The sequence below is a fragment of the Chelon labrosus genome, assembly GCF_963514085.1.
Source record: "Chelon labrosus genome assembly, chromosome: 8".
NCBI lineage: Eukaryota > Metazoa > Chordata > Actinopteri > Mugiliformes > Mugilidae > Chelon > Chelon labrosus.
The window spans coordinates 835,637-857,260 of NC_140358.1; the positions used below are offsets into that span (position 1 = coordinate 835,637).

Sequence of the window (21,624 nt, forward strand, 5' to 3'; positions counted from 1 at the left end):
AATAACAGCCTTGCACTCTGATTCTCTTAACCAGCTTAATGAGTTCCTAAAGTGGAGATTTTCCAGTATTCTACAATACTGTTAATCTCTTATTTGATTTTTTTGCCTTCACTCTGTGACCCAGTCCCAACTCACTCTGAAGTCAAAAAATTCCACTCCACACCATGAATATTATGTTGTAGTATGTATAATAGCACATTTGTATACTCAGATGACATATTAATATTCAAGATATAACAAGATAAAAAACATTTTATTTCAAGTGTGTTGCTTCATAATCGAGTCAGTTTTTTCTCAGGTATAGCCAGAGCTCTGTACTCCTACCAGGCTCAGAGTGCGGAGGAGCTTTCCTTCCAGGAGGGTGCGCTAATTCACCTGATTCGCCGTCGACGCAGAGAGGTGTGTGTTGTATAATGTCTTCTCAAATTAAAATCTAATACTTTGATTTTTTCCAAAGTCAAAAATCAAAGTACACCAGCTTGGCTACAATTTTGTGGCTCAGGTTTAGTCTCAAATCAAAATGCACAGCTGCTGAACAATTTCCATACACATAAAGAAATGGACATAGAGGGGCGGCACAGTGGTGTGGTGGTTAGCACTGATGCCTCACAGCAAGAAGGCGGGGGCATTTCTGCATGTTCTCCCTGTGTCTGCATGGGTTCTCTCCGGGTACTGGCTTCCTCCCACTGTCCAAAGACATGCTTGTTAGGTTAATTGGTGATTCTAAATTGGCTGTAGGTGTGCATGTGAATGGTTGTCTGTCTCTCTGTGTTAGCCCTGCGATAGACTGGCGACCTATCCAGGGTGTACTCCGCCTCTCGCCCAATGACAGCTGGGATAGGCTCCAGCCGCCCCGCGACCCTCCACAGGATAAGCAGTTACAGAAGATGAATGAATGAAAGTCAACTTGCTTGCAATATCTTGAGTTTCCTTTACTAGTTTTGTGTGCTTTGATTACATTGAAGATTTGAGTGGACTGCTTTTTAGGTGGATGATGGTTTTTGGGAGGGTGAGCTGAATGGACAGATCGGTCTCTTCCCGTCATTGGTGGTGGAGGTTACACATGATAAAGGAGAGGGGGAGGAGGAAAAGGAGGAGGAGGAGGTGAGAATGAATCCTCTGTTTAGGTTACTTACACTAAAATAGTTCCAAGTTTCTTAGGTAACATATGTTTTTCTTGAATTTAATTTTCTCTACAGCTTCTTCCAATTCCAACCATGCCTCCCTTCTCACCCCCAATCCCCAGCCCCTCAGCTTGTGGCTGTCCAGTAAGTGCTTCTCCCCCTAGTGGTATCGAGGACAAACAGCAGCCTGGTGAAGAGGTGTCAGTGCAGGCAGGTAACTAAGTATGCAGTCTCATGACAGTATTTTATTTCTAAATTGTATTATGCAAGGCAATAATGGTTTATTCTTTGTCAGTTGTACCTTCAGGGGTTAAAGCCAGCAGGCACAGTTTTCCAGAACTCAACAGCTGTCGAATAAGACCAGTATGTATTTTTAAATACAAAAAGAATATTTACTGTACCTGTGGGGTATATTACTGCACATAAAAGTCTGCCTTCAAAAACAACATGATTTATTTAATCATCTTTCAGCTAACATGCACTAGAGATAACACATCTGTCCTCCTTCTGTACTGTTTCAGTGTCGGGCACCCCCTCCTCCTCCAACACAGAAACCTTCGACTCAACCTTAAGGCAAAGACTGGAGCCACTGTCCATTTCAAAGAAATACACGTTTCCAGCCATAGACTGTAAATAAAGCAAAGCAAGTAGAGCTCCCCCTGGTGTCTGGCTGGCTGCAGTATAGGTCATAAGCTCCACCTCCTCCATGTTGGGATAAGGACGGGACTGGGGCCAAACTAAAATACTAAAATACAAGTCAAATACATTTCTACATTTTCTGTCACTACAGGTCATTAATGTAATGCTGATGCATACTCAACTGTCCATTTTTTCTGTTTTGTGTTAGATATTTGATGCTGTAGAAACAGAATGTGACCTCATGATGACTACCAGTTGCCATGCCAACTGATCCGTAAAGCGGTCGTTTAGGGCAGTATATAATACAGTACAGTGTATAATCGAACATTTCTAACATGTGAAGGTAGAGCAGAGTGCAGTATTGAACAAAAATGAGTGAGTCTGGTGGAAATGTGGGCGGCTCATCGATAATGTGGCTCCGTGTGGCCCACCTCTCGGAACTCACTGCGCAGACTCTGGCACCAAACTCACAAGATGGCAATAAGAAGGGATAGTTCAGTTTCTTTGAAGTACGTTGTACGAATATGTACAGTGGATGAAGGTCATTACCAATCCTCTTCAAAGCTACCATTAGCAAAAAGATAACAGATAAAATAAGATAGGACTTTATTTATCCCAGTGGGGCAATTACAGTGTTACAAAGAGTAATTTCATCTCGCATTTGGGAGTTATTTGAACACTCACTGATGAGCACCTCATATAACCCCACTTCAACAGAATGTAACTATTAATTTCATATTATTCATAAGTCATTCATTCAGTCTTCTTTGTACAACATCTCATAACTGCCAACATTACTGAACAGTTACAACTAGTTAACATGTAGCTTTTGCAAGACATATATTGCACAGCAAGTCATCTAGCTAGCAAGGCGGCTTTGATAATAACAGCTAAAGCTTATGTTGCTTTTAATAATTTGCCAAAATACCAATATTTTAAATTAGTAACATATTTACATTCTTTCTATAATAATCTCATAGTGACTAGGGGTTGTACTGACTAGTCAACTTTACTGCTGTACCGTGACGTTTTAAACTAGTCGCTTGCTTATTGTCATGATCACGTAACAATAACAGCACAGACGCCTCCAAGACAGGTGAGCGCAGTGGGTCATTACAGCAAACGGTTCATCAAGTGTGTGGAAATACTTCACTTAAGATGAAGCCCATTCTACCGTGACATGCAGAATGTCAGTCCTGAAATACAACAAATGTACAACTGCAATGCACACTCAATCTGAAAAGGCATCTGCTACAGCTCACAGAGGAACGGTCCAAATCCTCTGTACACTAGTCAATTAACAACTTTGCCTGCGGTAACAGAGAGAAGGAGGCTGCAAATCAACAATTTGATAGTGAATTTCATTCTCAAAAGTTATTAGACCTTTAGCTGCTACACATGGAAAAGGCTTCAGAGATATACCGCTTTTTTACATCCCGCCTATATTATCCTCTCTTACAACTGATGGTGCCAATTTATATAGGCTAAACATCTGCAGCGGACTGTTGTGTTCTATTAGTTGACATTGTTGCTGTGGTTGTAAACCCTGTTTTTTTTTAGACTGCCGTGTTTATGGTGTTGATGTGGCAGTAGCCCACGTTTAAACTTCAATAAACTTGCATAAAAGCCTTCGTAGCTTTTGTGTGGGAAGCTACAATATGTGTTCAGGTCAAGAATATAGATTTCATTGTTTCAAAGCATTACTTTCTACTGTGTTGATGTCGTGGAGTAGTCGAGTTGACTCCAATTTTGACTTTAAAACATCCGAAGTCGTTCAACCCCAAATAGCCACATTAACAGACTAGGCTCTGTTAGGTACCAGCTAAACCCCAGTCATGGAAGTTCTAGGTGGGCAACACTCGAGTCCAGTTGCACTGGTTCCAGCGGGTTGTTTTTTTGTTTGTTTGTTTGTTTTTTTGGATATGCCATGACCTGGATGACATTGTTTCATTTGGTTATTCATACTTATCTATCTGGATCACATACTGGTGTCAAGCTGTGATGCTTTCAGTATCTATCAATCAATAAATCAGACTTTATTTGTATAGCACTTTTCTTACAAAGAAAATGTAGCGCAAAGTGCTACATTTTCTTTGTAGCACTTTGTGCTCTTTGTACAACATCTCATCCCCAGCACAGACACACACCCAACTTAATGATGATGACATTAAAAATAAATAAACAAGAAGAGCATTCATTAAAACATAAGCAACAACTGGAGCAAGAACTGTGGAACTGTGGAAACACTATTGTATGTGAAGAAACACCAGAGACTGGATAAAACCAATAATCGCATGGTAAAATCAGTCAATAAATATAGACTCTAAAGTGGTGGAAACAGAATAAAACATAAGAGCACAAATTAAATAAATAAGAACAAATAAATAAATAAAAATGCCAAAAGGCAAACGAGAGAAAGGGATAAAATTACGATAATAACAGAACAAAAATGCCAACTAAAAAGAGTAAAAGAGATCGAAATGAGTCAATAATCAATAAATAAATACATAAATACATAGATAGTGAAGATTCAGTTAAAAGCCAGACTAAAAAGGTAGGTCTTTAGTTTGCTTTAGTATCAACAAGGACAAAACACACACAGAGAAACCTCATAGTTCAGATATTTTATTTCAATAGAATAAATTATGATACATTTGATACTTATTTACAACTTACCCTGTATGTGTATAGTAGTGATAATACATACATCTCTCACAATCAGACCCCTGGATTTGATCAAGCATTTGCTTAAATGAATGTTTATAGGTGTAGTAGCTTTTACAGTTTTGAGTGGTGCGTTACAGGAGAAACTCACTAGCAGCTGATCTGTTAATGTTAAGATATATTACGTCTCTTTAGTATTATCATCAAAAGTTCTGTATTTTAATCAAATGTGTTTTTATGAGTGCTGCGTCTAGCAAGCTGACCAAATGTATGTATTATTGGTCCCTTTCTATTTTTATTAGCTAGGAGTTGGTTTAATCCTGTGAACATAGAACTGAACACACTTGACATTTAAATCTGGATTCGTCCTCCTTATCAATATTTATGTTGTACTGTTGCTGGTGTACACTGTAGAAATACATGAGTCGACAATTTTGAGCAAATATTCTCACTATCAGAAGAGAGAGGCTTTAAAAGTTTGTTGTTTTTTTGACAGACTAATGCTGTATTGCCTATGAATACAATAACTGCAAGGAGGAAGTACTTTATGTGAAGTATAGAGCTTGTTAAAAGTTGATCAGACAGACTCATCTGACTCAACAAAATGACTGTCTTCATCATGTCACTTATTCTATTCAAAGACAAACATCTAATGGGGAATTTGATCCAGTGTATGCTAGGAAGGAGATACAAATAAGTTAATAATGTATTTAAATTATGTAATCATTTAAGTTAATGATATTTCGTCTGTTGTACTTGAAGTTTAAATTAAGTCAAACTAAATTTAAACTAAACAGACTGATCCACTGTTAAAAATACACATTATCTCACATTCCCCAATAAAAGAACAATATTACTTTTAGCAGTGTAATACATATATGTAACATTTGAATAGGTTACTACGTGAGCAAAGAATATTTGTACTGATGTTGAAGCTGTTAACTGTAGTGATAAAGGTAGGTGATGAAAATAAATTTCAACACATGAAAGTGTTATGTTTTCATTAATTTGTGATATGAAGTCAAAAACATTTATGTATATGGAAATCTTATACTGTACTAGATTCTTGTGTTTTCAATTGACAGACCAGAGGTCTCATTAAACGAAGACCTCCATTTGAACTCCCTCTGAACTGTGTCTGGTAAAGTCTTTCTAGTGAAGAACTTTCTGTTGCCAGAGGCATTATAATGGGTTTATTTCCAGAAAATACACATCTAAATGAATACAGCACAGATTCTTATGGCATAGTAAAGAGACACTCATATTCAGTTTACACAAACTACATTAATACATGTTCTCTCGCTGACTTTTAATGACTCAGGTCATCTCCTTTGTTATTTGGGTGGCAGATAAAGTTTAGGCAGATATATTAAAATGTGTATGCACATAAACCCAAAATGTGATTGCAAGAGGTGCACTGATTGTTGTTAATTTGCCTTTTTCCAAGTGGGTGAACCCTTTAAGAATGATCCTTATGTAGGAAGTTGTAGCATTCTTCTACTTTGGAGTTCTGCTAGATGTCACTGTTGGGGCAAAAGAAAATCTTCGGATGTTGAGAATAAAGTAACAAAAGTTACAAAGGTTTGCTTCTGAAACAAAATATCTTACAATTAGGTTTGGTTATTATACAACTTTTTCCTATGTACCGTTTATATGTTTTTGTTACATTATTGCTTCAAACCTTTACTACAAGTCTTCCTTTCTTCAAGGAAAGTATTGTTCAGAAGAAAGTATTTTTTGTTATGCAGGTATAATAAGGTTGCTTTTGAAAGATTGCTTTGGTAAGTATTGATTTTATATTGAATATGTTCAAATGATGAGATGACATAATCAGACAGAAGTAGTGCGAATATCAAGAGTGGTATGTTGAATATGTTCAAATGATGAGATGGCATAATCAGACAGAAGTAGTGCAAATATCAAGAGTGGTATTTGTTAATATGTACCAAAATCATAATTCCAAAGAAATAAAATGTGCTCTGTGGCTGGAACAGCTAGCACACAGAGAATGTAGTATATGTACCAGTGGTGTCTTAACTAACAGCACTGGTTTAACTATTGTATGTCAGAGGTTTGGTACCAGATTCAATTTCCAATGTTTTGTTGGTTACTGAAAGCTGCAAGGGGTCGAGGCCTTATTGCTGAACTACTACTCACAGGACACCTGCACAGTAGGTTTGTGGAGGGCATTGAGAACATCCTCAATATAGGTTCTGTTCTCTTTGCAAGGTCTTTCCTGTGTTGATAGTAAGCACTAAGCACTTGAGGATGTTTTTAATTTGTTCTTAGAGTGCCATTTTTAAAGCTCTTCATTGGTTCTCACAGCAGTGTGAACCTTCTATGAACAGTCTATAGTGAAAGGTTCAGGCCAGACAAACCACAGAACTATCCAAACTAGTCCAAAATTGCCAAATGAGACACACATGCACTCCCCTGAATATCAGTTTGCAGTTACATGAATGGCAGTGGGAACAAAATGACATTTTTTATATTGGGAGAAAAGAGAAAAAAGAAAATTTGGGTAGAAATAGACTTTTTGAACAAATGGGCAACACACTGTCCTTGCCAAAAGCAGCTACAGTAGCATAGGACACAGAATACTGTAATTATAGTATTACCATTAAATTTACAAATCTCCATTGGTACAGCTGCCAGCAGAGGAAATAGTGCTCTTTTTGTGCTTGTACTGTATGTTTTGAATCAGAAGAATCCATAGTCATCATTAGAGTCATTAACAAATAATCTGACTGTTAGCACGTCAAGAAGTTAATGCAAAGTAGCAAATGTAATTTTTATAATTTTTTCTTCAAGTGTCCCATACACTTGAAATCAAAGAAATAAGCTTCCAGTCCTTCTTTTCTGCATTTTAGCCAGTGTTCACACTTTTAGCCAGAGAAGGTAAACAGCAAATGAAGATGAAGATCTAAGGTGAGATGGGTATATTAAAACTCATTTGTAACACATATTGCCATTAATATAGACCTTTAGGTAATGTATTGCTTCCAGGACATTGCAGGAGTTGTCAGTATGTATTCTTGCAAACACTACCCCCCCCCCCCCATTTCCTGTATTTTTATATATGGTATTCATTCATTCATCTTCTGTAACCGCTTGTCCTGTGAAGGGTCGTGGGGGGGCTGGAGCCTATCATGCACACCTACAGGACACACACGGAGAACATGCAAACTCCACACAGAAAGGCCCCTTGCTGTGAGGCATCAGTGCTAACCACTGTCACATTTTCTGTCATGTTTTCTGTCATGTCTTTCGTCATGTGTTTCATCATGTCTTTCGTCATGGTTTAGTTTCTGTCATGGTTTCTGTTTAGTTCTGTCGTGTTTTCCGTCATGTTTTCAGTCATGGTTAGTGTTTAGTTTTTCTGTTCTGCTTCCTGTTTTATTTTGTTAAGTTCTGGTTTTCCTTTGTGTTGCTCCATGTCATGTTTTCTGTCATGTTGTCTGTCATGTTGTCTGTCATGTTTGTCACGTTTTCTGTCATGGTTTAGTTTCTTGGATTTTCTGTTTATTGTATTTTGTTAAAGGAACAGTATGTAAGAAATGTATTTCAATTAATCATAAAATGGCCCTGATATGTCACTAGACATGAAGAAATCGTGTTCATTTCAAATACTTATATCACTGACAACAGTGGTCCGGCCAGGATATTGTCATTTAAAAGTGAGAGTTGCAGCCCTCAACTGATGTTGTTGTTGTCATGTTGTGTTTTGGCCTGAGGCGCCACCCTCCACCTATCTACCAATCACGAAGTCAGTAGAGTTTCGTCTTCCGGGTTGCCAGCTCTGCTCTAGTTACCACAGCTGCAGCTACGAACGTGTCGGATAAAACATGTATAACGTTACGAAACCTTAGACCTCGTTATGAATCCGAACTACGTCGTGACAAAGTCCGAAATAAAACAAGGATTTGTATAGGAGATGCCTTTGAAAGATGGAGACGGCTGAAAACGGAGAAGAATTTGAAGACAGACGCCAACGTTGCTAATATTCTCCTGGCTAACTTACTTGTACATAATGTAAATGGACATTTCAAATATTCACGACAGTCGAACAAAGTTATGCATGTTCGTGCAAAGTAACGTTACGTTAGCGCATACAGAGGAGGTGGGTCATCGAATTGAAAAGGTAAGGAATTGTTTGTGAAATAAAAACGGCGAGTCGTCATTGCTAACATTAGCAATGCATTATGAGCCCGTTTCTCTGTCATTATGCTGAAACGCCGAAGAAAACAACATTAGCACGTCGATTATGGCAATGTGAAACGTAATTGAGACGTATTGAGTAGCCTAACGTTACCTCGGTAACCTGGCAACCTCGAGTCAGGGGGGAGGTTGGAGGGGATACACCGTTCTACAGTATTTTGAAAGTGATTGCAGTACCAGTTTTGGCCAGTTTTGGCCACAATCTTACATACTGTTCCTTTAAGTCTAGGTTTTTTCATAGTCATGGTTTAGTGTTTAGGTTTTCTGCTTCCTGTTTTATTTTGTTAAGTTCTGAATTTCCTGTTTGTGTTACTCCATGTCTTTTTTCCTTTTGATTAGGTTATTGGTTTCACCTTGTCTCGTTTCTTGATTTGCTTCACCTGCTCCTCGTGTGGGTATAGCCCTGCCTTCCCCCTTTGTCCCTGTTGCGTCATACTGCTTGTTTGCCACGTTTCACGTCATAGTTTATTCATGTTCCATGCCATAGTTCCATGCCAAGTCATAGTTTTGTTAGTGTTTTTGAGTTTTGCTTTTTGGATTTTCTGCCTTATCAGCAGGGTTTGTTTTTTGTTAATTAAATATCTTTTTCGCCTACTCCTGCCTCCTTGAGCCACTGTGCCGCCCTATATATGGTATTAATATCTTCTTGTCATGGTTTTGTCATGTTTTCTTTCATGTCTTTTGTCAGGTCTTTTCATAGTCAAAAGACATGACGAAAGAAAACATGTCAAAACCATGACGGACCCCGTACCGGCCCCGAGGGTCGGCTCATGCCCCGCTCCTGCTCCTGTTCCGGCTCCAAGGATCTGCTCACGTCCGGCTCCTGTTCCGGCTCCAAGGATCTGCTTACGTCCTGCTCCATTACTGCTTGGTTCCATGTGTTTCATAGGGCGTATTCACACCAGGAAGATCCGTTAGTTCACTTGCTTTGGTCCGGACCAATTTTTTTTTTCTTTTTTTTTTTTTTAGTGCGGTTCGCTTTCACACTGTGATTAATTGCAACCGGACCAGAATTTATAAACAAAAACACGTGCTAAGGTCGTTCAGCCATTGGCTGGTAAACGTATAGGCGGGGTAAAGAAGGAAGCCAAATGTCCCACGTAAATAGGCTACAATGGAGACTTTGCGTACTGTAGGTCTACTTGTTATTATGCTAGCAATATGGTTTATAAACTGAGCGCTGGAATCCCCTCTCTCTCATTTGTTTACTAAAAATCTTATATACTTCTGCATTTTTATGTGTTTTCTCCAGCATTTGAGATATCTGGACATCTGCCCAGATATCTAGGAGGCAGCGTGTCTCCTCAGAGCTCGGTTAAGCCACGGCTCATCTCTACCTAACCTACCTGCGTTTGTTTGCTTCACGTGTCTCTCTCTGTTGTGTGTGTCACTGGGCTATCCTACATTTCCCATAACTAGTGCAGTGCCCGTCGGAAGTATGTATTCCTATAGTGGGAGCTGAAGAAGATTTTTCAGTTGTGACCATTGTCGTGACCCATGTCTCCTCCCCACAAAGACACCTGCCCAGTTTCAAATCAGCGTGCCACAGACAGACAGACAGACACAAACTCACCAAATAAGTTAAAAGAAATTCTTGATTTATAGATAGATGATCAAATCACTCATGTTTTGTCTGTAAACTGTAAAATAACGTTGAGTCTCCGTTGCCATGGTTACCATCTAGCGTTTGAGCCAGCGCAATAATTTAGAACTGTCATCAGGCAACTGGAAATATTAGAGCGGAGAAAATATATTTTACCGATATATTTTACATTTCTTATCCAAACAACGTCTTAGCAGTGCACATCTTCGTGCCCGTAGCGAGACACCTGCCCAGTTTCAAATCAATCGGGCCAACGGTTCGCGACATATGCGTGCCACAGACAGACAGACACACAGACGCTTCTTGATAGATGCGCGAAAACTACGGGAGCTCGTCAAATCCAAAAAGGTAGATTTTTGCAACTTGGGTCGGATCGAGGTCGGGCTGCTTTCACACCATAAAGGAACCGCACCAGGGTTCGGTAGGAACCGCTCCGAGACCACCTCCTCAGCTGGGTCTCGGTCCGCTTGTTTGGTCCGCACCAGAGTTCGAGTGATTGTATTCACACCAGTCAAAAAGGTCCGAACCAAGCAAGGAAACGAACTTGAGTTCGTTTTAATCGAACTAAACAAGGCAGGTGTGAATACACCCATAGTGTTTCACGTTGTCGATGTATCATGCAATAGTTTTTGTTCATGTTGTAGTTTTTCATGCCACGTCGTAGTTTCACAGTGTTTTTGATTTTTGTCTGTTCTTGGATTTCCTGCCACGTCAGCAGCGACCTTAGTTTTTGTAAGTCATTTTTTTGTATTAAATATCCCTTTTGCCAACTCCTGCCTCTGAGTCCTGCGTTTGGGTCCAAAACTTCCAATCCTCCGCTACCCTACTTGACAGAAGAATTTAACAAAATAAAACAGGAAACTGAAAAACTAAACACTAAACCATGACTATGAAAACCAAGAAATTAAAATACAATAAACCCAAGAAACTATACCGTGACAGAAAACGTAACAGACAGAAAACATGACACTTATGTTGTGCCATACATGACAATAAACACAAATATTAATGTGGATTTTCAAGGCGGACTAGATGTTCATATACAACCAATACTTCAGAAGTCTGCTTTTACAATACACCACGTTCCAAATTTTTATGCAAATTGTATTTACAGTTGAAACCAGATGTTTACACACACTGTGTTAAAAGACACATAAACCTTTTTTCCTCACTGTCTGAAGTTAAATCAGACTAAACCTCTCCTGTTTTAGGTCAGTTAGGATTACCAAAATTATTTCTATTTGCTAAATGCCACAATAATGAGAGAGAGTTTCTTAGAGAATTTTTATTACTTTCTTCAAAGTCAGAAGTTTACATACATTTCCTTAGTATTTGGTAGCATTGCCTTTAAACTCTATGACTTGGGTCAAACGTTTTGGATATCCTTCCACAAGCTTCTCGCAATAGTCTGCTGGAATTCTGGTCCATTCCTCCTGACAGACCTTGTGTAACTGAGTCAGGGTTGTAGGCCGCCTCGCTCGCACACGCCTTTTCAGATCTGCCCACAAATTTCCTATGGGATTGAGATCGGGGCTTTGTGATGGCCACTCCAAAACATTGATTTTGTTGTCCTTAAGCCACTTTGTAACTACTTTGGCAGTATGCTTATGGTTATTGTCCATTTGGAAGACCCATTTGTGCCCAAGCTTTAACTTCCTGGCTGATGTCTTGAGATGTTGCTTCAATATTTCCGCATAATGTTCTTTCCTCATGATGCCGTCTAAAAAAGTAAAAGGTCTGCACTTTGGGGGACGAAGATGGCCCAGGCCGCCTGCGAAAAGCCCCCAGCCAGTTCCTCCTGCGGCAAAACAGCCCCACAACATGATGCTACCACCCCCATACTTCACAGTTGGGATGGTGTTCTCAGGCTTACAAGCTTCCCTCTTTTTCCTCCAAATGTAACGATGGTCATTATGGTCAAACAGTTCCACTTTAGTTTCATCAGATCACAGGACATGTCTCCAAAAATTAAGGTCTTCGTCCCTGTGTGTATGTGCAAACTGTAATCTGGCTTTTTTATGTTGCTTTTGAAGTAATGGCTTCTTCCTCACTGAGTGGTCTTTCAGTCCATGTCGGTACAGGACTCGTTTCACTGTGGATAATGACACTCTCTTACCAGCTTCAGCCATCATCTTGACAAGGTCTTTAGCTTTTGTTTTGGGGTTGATTCACACATTTTGGACCAAAGCACGCTCATCTCTGGGACATAGAGTATGATGGCTGGACATTCCCATGGTGTCTATACTTGCGTATAACTGTTTGAACAGATGAACGTGGCACCTTCAAGCATCTGGAAATTGTACCCAAGGATGAACCAGTCTTGTGGAGCACCACAATTCTCTTCCTGATATCTTGGCTGATTTCTTTTGATTTTCAGTGTGTTTGAGGCGCAGCCTTAAAATACATCCACAGGTGTGTCTCCAATTAACTCAGATGTTGCCTGTTAACCTATCAGAAGCTTCCAACGCCATGACATCATCATCAGGCGTTTCCTTCATTGTTTAATGACATAGTAATCTTTGTGTATGTAAACTTCTGACTTCTGAAGAAAGTAATAAAAAATTCTCTAAGAAATTCTCTCTCTCATTATTGTGGCATTTAGCAAATAGAAATAAGTTTAGTAATCCTAACTGACCTAAAACAGGATTTAACTTCAGACAGTGAGGAAACAAATATTTATGTGTCTTTTAACACAGTGTATATAAACATATGGTTTCAACTGTAAGTGTCATAAAGATTTTTTTGTTTTGTTTTTCAATTAAACTCATGGATGGTATTATGTCTCAGAACTCTTAGGATCACTGAAATCAATTTCAGACACCTGTAATAGTTTGCCAGGCGGGCCCAAATAAAGGAAAGACCAGTGAAGAAGGACATTCCACATTATTAAGCAGACCACCATTTTCAAGCAATATGGGAAATAAAAAGGGATCTCACTGCTGCTGAAAAGAGTGAAATAGTTGAATGCCTTGGACAAGGCATGAAAACCTTAGATATTTCACGAAAACTTAAGCGTAATCGTTGAGCTGTTAGGGCGGCACAGTGGAGAGGTGGTTAGTACTGATGCCTCACAGCGAGAAGGTCCCGAGTTCGAATCCATGGGCCAACTGGGCCTTTCTGTGTGGAGTTTGCATGTTCTCCCTGTGTCTACGTGGCTTCTCTCCGGGCACTCCGGCTTCCTCGCACTGTCCAAAGACGTGCTCATTAGGTTAATTGGTGATTCTGAATTGGCCGTAGGTGTGCACGTGAGTGTGAATGGTTGTGTCTCTCTGTGTTCTACTGGCCCTGTGATAGACTGGCGACCTGTCCAGAGTGTACCCTGCCTCTCGCCCGATGACAGCTGGGATAGGCTCCAGCACACCCCCGCGACCCTTAACAGGAATAAGTGGGTACAGAAGATGAATGAATGAATGAATTGTACTGTTAAGAGATTCAGAGCACACATGGGTTTGTGCAGATAAAGGCACAATGAGGAAGGTTTCTGCCAGACAAATACATCAGATTAAGAGAGCAGCTGCTAAAATGCCATTACAAAGCAGCAAACAGGTATTTGAAGCTGTTGGTGCCTCTGGAATAATGTATGTGTAGCGGAGTCATGTATTGGGACAAAATCATGGGGAGAGAGCTGGTCGGCCCCTTTAGGGTCCCAGAAGGTGTGAAAATGACCTCTGAAAAGTATGTGGAGTTTCTGCCTGACCACTTTCTTCCATGGTACAAAAAGAAGAACCGTGCTTTCCATAACAAGATCATCTTCATGCGCGACAATGCACCATCTCATGCTGCAAGGAATACCTCTGCATCATTGGCTGCTATGGGCATAAAAGGAGAGAAACTCATGGTGTGGCCCCATCCTCCCCTGACCTCAACCCTATTGAGAACCTTTGGAGCATCCTCAAGCAAAAGATCTATGAGGGTGGGAGACAGTTCACATCCAAACAAAAGCTTTTCTGACATCCTGCAGGGAAATTCAACTCTCCAAAAACTCACAAGTTCAATGGATGCAAGAATTGTGAAGCTGTTATCAAATAAGGGGTCCTATGTTAAAATGTAACTTGACCTGTTAAGATGTTTTTGATTGAAATAGCTTTTGATTTCAGTAAATATGACCTCCTAATGCTGCAAATTCAATAAATGAGCATTTTCAGTTCTTTACAACCTATAAAATGTTTTGAAACTCTGTTGTGAGTAATAATTTGGAACAGTGGATTTTAACGGTTGATGACTTGAGAATTATGCCGACTGACATTTGCATTGACTATTTAGGAAAATCAGGGTAATATCATTTGCATAATAATTTGGGAGCAGTGTATTAGTGGTATGGCCGTAAATATGGCAATGCAGTATGTTGGTTTCCAGGAGATGTATTTTAATGACTTTGGTCATCCTCTTTGCTAGCACCACCATGAATAGGACATTTGTGGGTAAGATAGGGCTGACAGGGCAACATTCCATTTTACTTTGATGCGTTTGCATGCTCAAAGTGGCTGCATTGGTTAGTTTAACAGCTGGTTAATCATAAATCAAATTACTTAATGGCTTCCATCCTATGGTGTCAAGATTTCGCTCAGAACTACAACTGTGATCCTCATGAGGATTCTGAAGGGAAAGGCTGGACATCTGGGATAAATCTACATAACAGCTATTTGGTTTAGCAAAATGTCCAGTCACCCCACAACATATCCACTGATGTCAGGTGTGTTTATTTTTATTTAATTTTTTTGAACTAAATTTCCTTTCCCACAAAAAAATTAGACCTGTGAGTGGTATCACTGTTCTCTTTGGATTATCACTGGATGTCTTGAACTTTTTTTTACCATCTTAAGGCTAAACCTCCCACTATTTTTTTGGGCGAGTGTATACTGTCTTCTCCTCATCCTCCTCCATCCTGTCAGTTCTTTCCTCCTGCATCACCTTGCAGTCTCTTATATCATCCATCTCCATCATGTCATCCTTCTCTTGACTCAGTGTCGGCCTAATCTCTACTCCAGAGGCACCTAAAAAAGAAACCTCTTCTCCCTGACCAACAGCTGGAGTAAGTATTCCTTTTTCTGATTTAGTCCCAAGTTCAGAAGTCTCTCCTTTGTGGTCCTGTATTGAAGTAGAAGACTTTTCTTCCTTCACCATAGTGACAACAGAGAATTCTCTCTTGCTGTCAGGACTGGCTTTAACAATGGTCACACTACTTATTCTGCTCGCTTGAGGTGAGGATGGTGACAGTGGGCTGGAAGATAACAAAGGCAAATTGCTCAGACTGTCTTTAAAAACATTAGAGGAAGAGTAAAATGCAGAACCTTTAGAATCCTCTGGCACAACTGCAGAAAATGTAGTTGTTTTGAGAATTCCAACTCTCTTTATTTCTGTCTGGTCTGTTGGAGAAGAAGAGGGTGTTTGTAATGATACTTGAAAAGCATCAAGCTTAGGGCCAGTAGTAAGAGCTAGTGAGGGAGATTGATCTTGTAATGGATTAGCACTTTCTCCTACAGATGAAGATGAATTAGGGGATTGAAGAACTATTTCTTGGCCTGGTGAGATTTTTTGGTTTAGCGAAAGGGCTGGGGAAATGACAATTTTTGAACCCTCCGATGGTATATTTATAGAGCTTAATTTGGGGCTTGGTGTTAAAGAAAGAGGCGAGATAGGAGTTTTTAAAGGAGAGGCTGAAGATGGGGTCTTGATTGGGAAGGAAGATGGAGGAGATGAACCTAAGTTTATCAAAGCTAGACTAGCACCAGAACCTGGTTCCAGATCTGGGCTATAGATTGGGTCAGGGGGAGTTTGCGTAACTGGAACACCTGTTCTAGAATACGTTTCAGGTTGACTGGTAGAGATAACAGGTGGGAAACTGGTAATGGATCCAGGAATAGGAGCAATGGGTGTAGAGGTCTGTAGTGGTCCAGGACTGTACACCTCTTTATTTTTTAACTCCTTATCCTCAACATTTACTCTCTTATATAATGGAATAGTTAGGGAACTGGGGGCAGAAGCTGTTGTGCTCCCAACAGAAGGATTTATCATAATCTTTGAATGAGGTTCAGTACTGGACTTAGGTTTAGAGCCTTCCTCAAGACCAGAGCTAGGATCATGGGCCAGTTTCTTACTTTGGAAAGAGGGAGAATTGACAGAACCTGGTGTTTTAGCTTCTTGCAAAAGTGAAGCAGGCTCAGACTTAGGGCTGGGACCAGGTTTAGTACCACACTCTGGCCCAACTTCAGTGTTCTCTTGCTGCAGGGTTTCCTCCAGCACTACAGGCTGCTGCTGAATAGCACATTTAACCCCTCCAGTCTCACTAACTGCCCCCTCCCCTGATTTAGTAGCTATAGGGTCACTGCCTCGCGCCAGTCCAAATATGGTCACACTCTTCTTTCGTTTTAGAGTTACCCCATTGGCACTTTCAGAAGGTAGACGGACTTCCTTAAACATGCTTCGCAGGTTGTATCCATCCTCCTTCCGCTCTTCGTTATCCTGGGATTGTTCCAGCTGGTCCCCTGAAATGGTCAAAGGATTAGGACTTCCGTGGAGCTTCTTATCAGTGTGGATGACCCGGAATCTGAGGGGATAGTGATATACAGATTATGTAGCAGGTCTTTATCTCTTCTTTTTTGACATTGTTACTCTGTGTCTGTGTACTGTGCATAATCGTTTAGGTGTGTGTTGTTACCTGCCAACAGAGAAGACAGTCTGCTCTCCTGGTCGCTGTTTGGAGCGGGAAATTCTGCTTTGTCTGCGGCCCTTTTTAGATCTCCCCTGGGCACACAGGTGGCAGGAGTTGTGGTCGGTGCCTGAGTGGACTGTGTGGTGATGGGAAGGAACACCACCAATGGACTCCTTACGCAACCTGAACATCAGCATCAGCAGGTTTTTGAACTTGGATTGAATTATCAGCTGGTTTGGTACAGTCAGTAAAGTCTTAACTTGAATATGTAATAACTTGTTAACCTATCAGTATCAGTGATAAAGAGACTGAGCACAATAGCAATTATTATAGCAATTATTATTATGCTGGCAAATCAAGTCTATACACCTACACATGTATCCAACATTTTCCATGCTGGAAACTTGAACTAACTTATACTATATTCACAAACTTTTCACTTACCATCTATTACATTCTGGAATTTGACATGTGGCATTGTTATGAGAAAATCAGTCATATTAAGTTACCATTATTCATTGAAAATATGAAAAATGAAACAAAATTCTTTCTCCCTCTGATTCCCTACATAGCCCTGGTTCTAATGGACTAGGCCACGCCCATTTCCGCCTGCCATTTTTATCCACCGTTTTGAAAAAATTGCTCCTCAAAGCAATATCAACTCCTCCTAGCCCGTTCATCCAGTTCTCACCAAACTCGGCATGTATCATTTATGGACAAAGATAATGAAAACTTCTCAATGCACTTCTCCAGCACTCAACGAAGGCGGACGCATCTCTCTCTCTCTCCCCTCTCCCTTATCTTCCCTGCTTTGCTTCTCATGTCTCGTCCTGTCTTGTCTCAAACTTTGGGAGCCTCTCTCCGCATTGCTCTCCAAATTTAAAATCATGGAATTGGTCAACTGGTCTCTCAATGCAATTGACAGAATCTTCTCGACGAGAAGCTCGGGTTCGGGGGAACCTGTCTGCCCTGACGGAACGTTTGCCGCTGGATACATGATGGACTCCTGGGAGAAGTGGAGGGTCGTGTGCCTGGCGACTCTTTCCGTAGAGGACATCGAGGATCTTTACATATTTGGACATATCTGCTGATTGGATTAGGCATTGCCCTGGTGTATCGGAAAATTCGGAAGACGGTGTCAGCAGTCCAAAGCCCCATGAAGCTGCCCGAGATTATTGATGGAGTGAGCAGAGCTGTTAGCGCTCAGACTGTGGATATGAACCGCAACATGGAAAACACCTTGGAAAGAGCTATCAGCGCACTGACTGTGGTTATAAATCGCAACATGGATAACATCTTGGACAGAGCTGTTTGTGCTCAAGACTGTGGTCATTAACCGCAACATGGAAAACATCTTGGAGAAGTTTTCGGCTTTGCAAAGGCGAATGAATGGATTTGAAGACCAGAATGATCAAATAGAGTAAGTCGTGTCTATTGAAATGCGACTACTCGCCCTAACCCAAACAATCATAATCTAATCTGCATTCTGGCCCTCAGCAGCACCGGCCTTGGCCAAGGCCGCTGCTGGAACAACCCCCCCAGGAGATCGCTGCAGTGAGACGCTCTGTCCTATTCCTCCCTCCCTTCCTTCACGGACACCTGTTGATGGTTGACTCCGTCTGGGACCTGATCAGGGACGTCTCCATGGCAACCTGCTGTGTTATCGCGATGACGTCCTGTGAACTGAGGCACTGATTGGGAGGCTAGACGAAGCGACTCTCCAGGCTTATGTACACACACGCACCCACGGACACTTACACACATGCACATATGCAATGCACCTCCCTAACCCCCAATCCCAAGCCTTCGCCGCTTTCACCCCCCAGTGCGACAGGCGGGGTCCGAAGTCCCCCGGTGCAAGTTGTTTTGAGTTCTTATGTTGTAAAGTGTGCTCATATGTGCTTATGTTGCTGAGGTTTTTTTTCTCGGTCCCAAACTGTACTCCCAGAGAGGAGTGTAGTCTGGGAGCTGCTGTTTTTTCTCCTCCCCTCTCCTCTTGTTTTTCTTCCCCTTTTCCTCCCCCCCCATTGCAATTTCCCCATTGCAGGACTAATAAAGGTTTTCTTATTCTTATCATTATTATTATTATTATAACCTAGGGTTATTGATTACAAAGTTAATGGCTACTTAATTTTTATGGCGTGCAACAGTATAACTCATAAGATAATATTTTGTGAAGTATATACCCAAACTTAATCAAACTTCATATCATTGATAATAATATGATTCTGTACAAGCACCCCAAATTTTGTGACCCTTGGTCTCTAGGGGGCGATACAAAAGCAACATTTAAATATCTTAAAAACTGCAATAGCTAACTTCATGATATTTGGCATACACAATCTGTAACATATTGTGTAGATGTCCATCAAGTTGCATGACATTACATCAACAGGGGGCACTACAGGTGACATAACTTTTGAAGTATTCACCCAATCCTTATGAAACTTAGCAACCGTCATTATGTTTGTGTACAACCATGGCATGTTTCGTGAAATTCGGGCTGTAGGGGGCGCCACAATAACTACATGTTTATATCTCACAAACCACCACAGTCACCAGCTTGAAATTTGACAATAATAATCTGTGGATGACTCCTTACAAGCCCACCAAGTTTTGTGGAATACGGTCTACAGGAGGCACTACTGGTGACTTATGCCTCTGCGTCCCGCTCGTGGACGACTTCGACACGGCATGGACCCCTTTATGATCACTAGCAATCTTCGCCTTCACCTTCGCCTTCGGTTTTTTCTTTTTCCCTAAAAGTGTCTGCTCAGGACAAACTGCAAAGGCCAAAGGCATCAAACCTGGTAACTTGGTAGAAGTGCATGTCACTTTGCCAAGGTGTCAATACACATGCCTGCAGCTAGGTGGCGCTACAATAATCCAATTTACGTTTTGGCTCATATCTTGAGAACCGTGTGCCCTAGAAATTAAATTATTTCTCCCTCTGATTCCTTACATAGCTCTGGTTGCAATGGACTAGACCACGCCCTTTTCCCGCCTGCCATTTTTTTCCACCATTTTGAAAAAATTGCACCTCAAAGCAAAATCAACTCCTTCTAACCCGTTCATCCAATTCTCACCAAACTTGGACTGAATCATTTATGGACAATGATAATGTTAAGTTCTAAAATGAACTTTAGCAGGGTTGTTGATTACAAACTTAATGGCTAATTAATTTTTACGACATGGCACAGTGTAACTCCAAAGCAATTATTTTGTGAAGTATATACCCAAACTTAATCAAACTTCATATCATTGACAATAATATGATTCTGTACAAGCACCCCACTTTTATGACCCTTGGTCTCTAGGGGGCACTACAAAAGCAACATTTCAATATCTCAAAAACTGCAATAGCTAACTTCATGAAATTTGGCATACACAATCTGGAACATATTGTGTAGACGGCCATCAAGTTATGTGACATTATGTCTACAGGGGGCGCTACAGGTGACACAGAAACATTTAATATGACTTTAAGGCCTATAACTTTTGAAGTATTTACCCAATCCTTATTAAACTTAGCAACCGTCATTGTAATATGCTTGCGTACAATTATGCCAAGTTTCATGAAATGCGCTACAATGACCACATGTTTATATCTCACAAACCACCACAGTAAACTGCTTGAACTTTGACAATAATAACTGTGGATGACTCCTTACAAGCCCACCAAGTTTCGTGCAATGTGGTCTATAGGGGGCACTACTGGTGACTTACCCCTTTATGATCGCTCGCGATAATCTAGTAATATTAGGTTTTTATGCTTACATCTAGTTTTTATTTTTTTTATATTACTATTATTACTACAATTTATTCTATTTGTGACTGTGTCACTTGCAACTGTCACTTTATGGGAGCAAAAGCAACAAAACAATTTCCTTGAAGGATTAATAAAATATTCTGATTTTGATTGCTTCCATTGGGTCATCGAATGTCCATAACACTGGGCTGTTTTTAAATTGATTGATTATATTTCATAATCATGTAGTAGGTCAGCATAGTAGCATATTTGCAAATGTATCTCAATAATGGGCTTACCTTGGGTCATGGCGCACACAGACATTATGGTTTCCCAACATCTCATTGAAGGCTTCCATATTTGCTTGAGGTGACAAGAAGAACCCATATTAGAATAGAAATCATGTGACTATAGCTGGAATTCAGAAATATACTGACGAGATGTAATCCTGTAATCAAGACTGTACAGATTAAAATAATGCAGGTGAGAAATAAATTAGATTAGATTCAATGGATGATGGACCCAAAATAGTACTGGATAAAATAAAATGACTATTGTAATTACTATTACAAAATTCTAACCAAAACATGTTTATTTGTTACCTTCATTTTCAATTATACATTTGAGTATCTGCTCCACTGTATCTTGGTTCTCTTCATCCTCATCTATAACACAGCAAAAGAACAAAGTAATCTTTATTACCAACTGTCATATCATAAAGTCATCACCTTAAACAGAGTCAAATTACAGAGCTCACCTAATTAAAAAAGGCAAATGAAACCATTTTTAAAAAAAAAACATTTTTAAAGGAGTGCATGATTTTTCCATTTCCATGCTGCAGCAAAATGCAGCAAAAAAAATATTCTAATTAGCACTTTCTCCATTCAGAAAAGCCTGTCAACTAAAGCCTTGTCTATTTTAGCTCTGTGTGTATATGTTTTCACACGTGTGAATGTCTATTAATAAGCACAGACAG

General features: G+C 40.3%; 2 protein-coding genes across 5 annotated transcripts in view; one reads left to right on the forward strand and one right to left on the reverse strand.

The window, feature by feature from the left end:
* Nucleotides 1-4,244, forward strand: part of LOC311491980 (F-BAR and double SH3 domains protein 1-like) — a gene marked incomplete at its 5' end in the record, with an annotated part of 107,086 nt that extends 102,842 nt beyond the window's left edge. The window contains 2 exons of the mRNA XM_084550075.1: nucleotides 299-399; nucleotides 988-4,244. Coding sequence (XP_084406201.1) covers nucleotides 299-399; nucleotides 988-1,146 — 260 coding nt within the window. The 3' untranslated portion in view covers nucleotides 1,147-4,244. The remainder of the gene's footprint in view (nucleotides 1-298; nucleotides 400-987) is intronic.
* A 128-nt stretch (nucleotides 4,245-4,372) lies between these two features.
* Nucleotides 4,373-21,624, reverse strand: part of rell2 (RELT like 2) — a 38,106-nt gene continuing 20,854 nt past the window's right edge. For 3 of the 4 annotated variants that reach the window (XM_084550072.1, XM_084550073.1, XM_084550071.1), the window contains exons 4-7: nucleotides 21,251-21,313; nucleotides 20,948-21,011; nucleotides 16,907-17,083; nucleotides 4,373-16,795 (exon numbers count right to left, since the gene is read on the reverse strand). In XM_084550072.1, the coding sequence (XP_084406198.1) occupies nucleotides 15,085-16,795; nucleotides 16,907-17,083; nucleotides 20,948-21,011; nucleotides 21,251-21,313 (2,015 nt within the window). In that variant the 3' untranslated portion in view covers nucleotides 4,373-15,084. The remainder of the gene's footprint in view (nucleotides 16,796-16,906; nucleotides 17,084-20,947; nucleotides 21,012-21,250; nucleotides 21,314-21,624) is intronic. The other variant, XM_084550074.1, reaches the window with a different exon arrangement.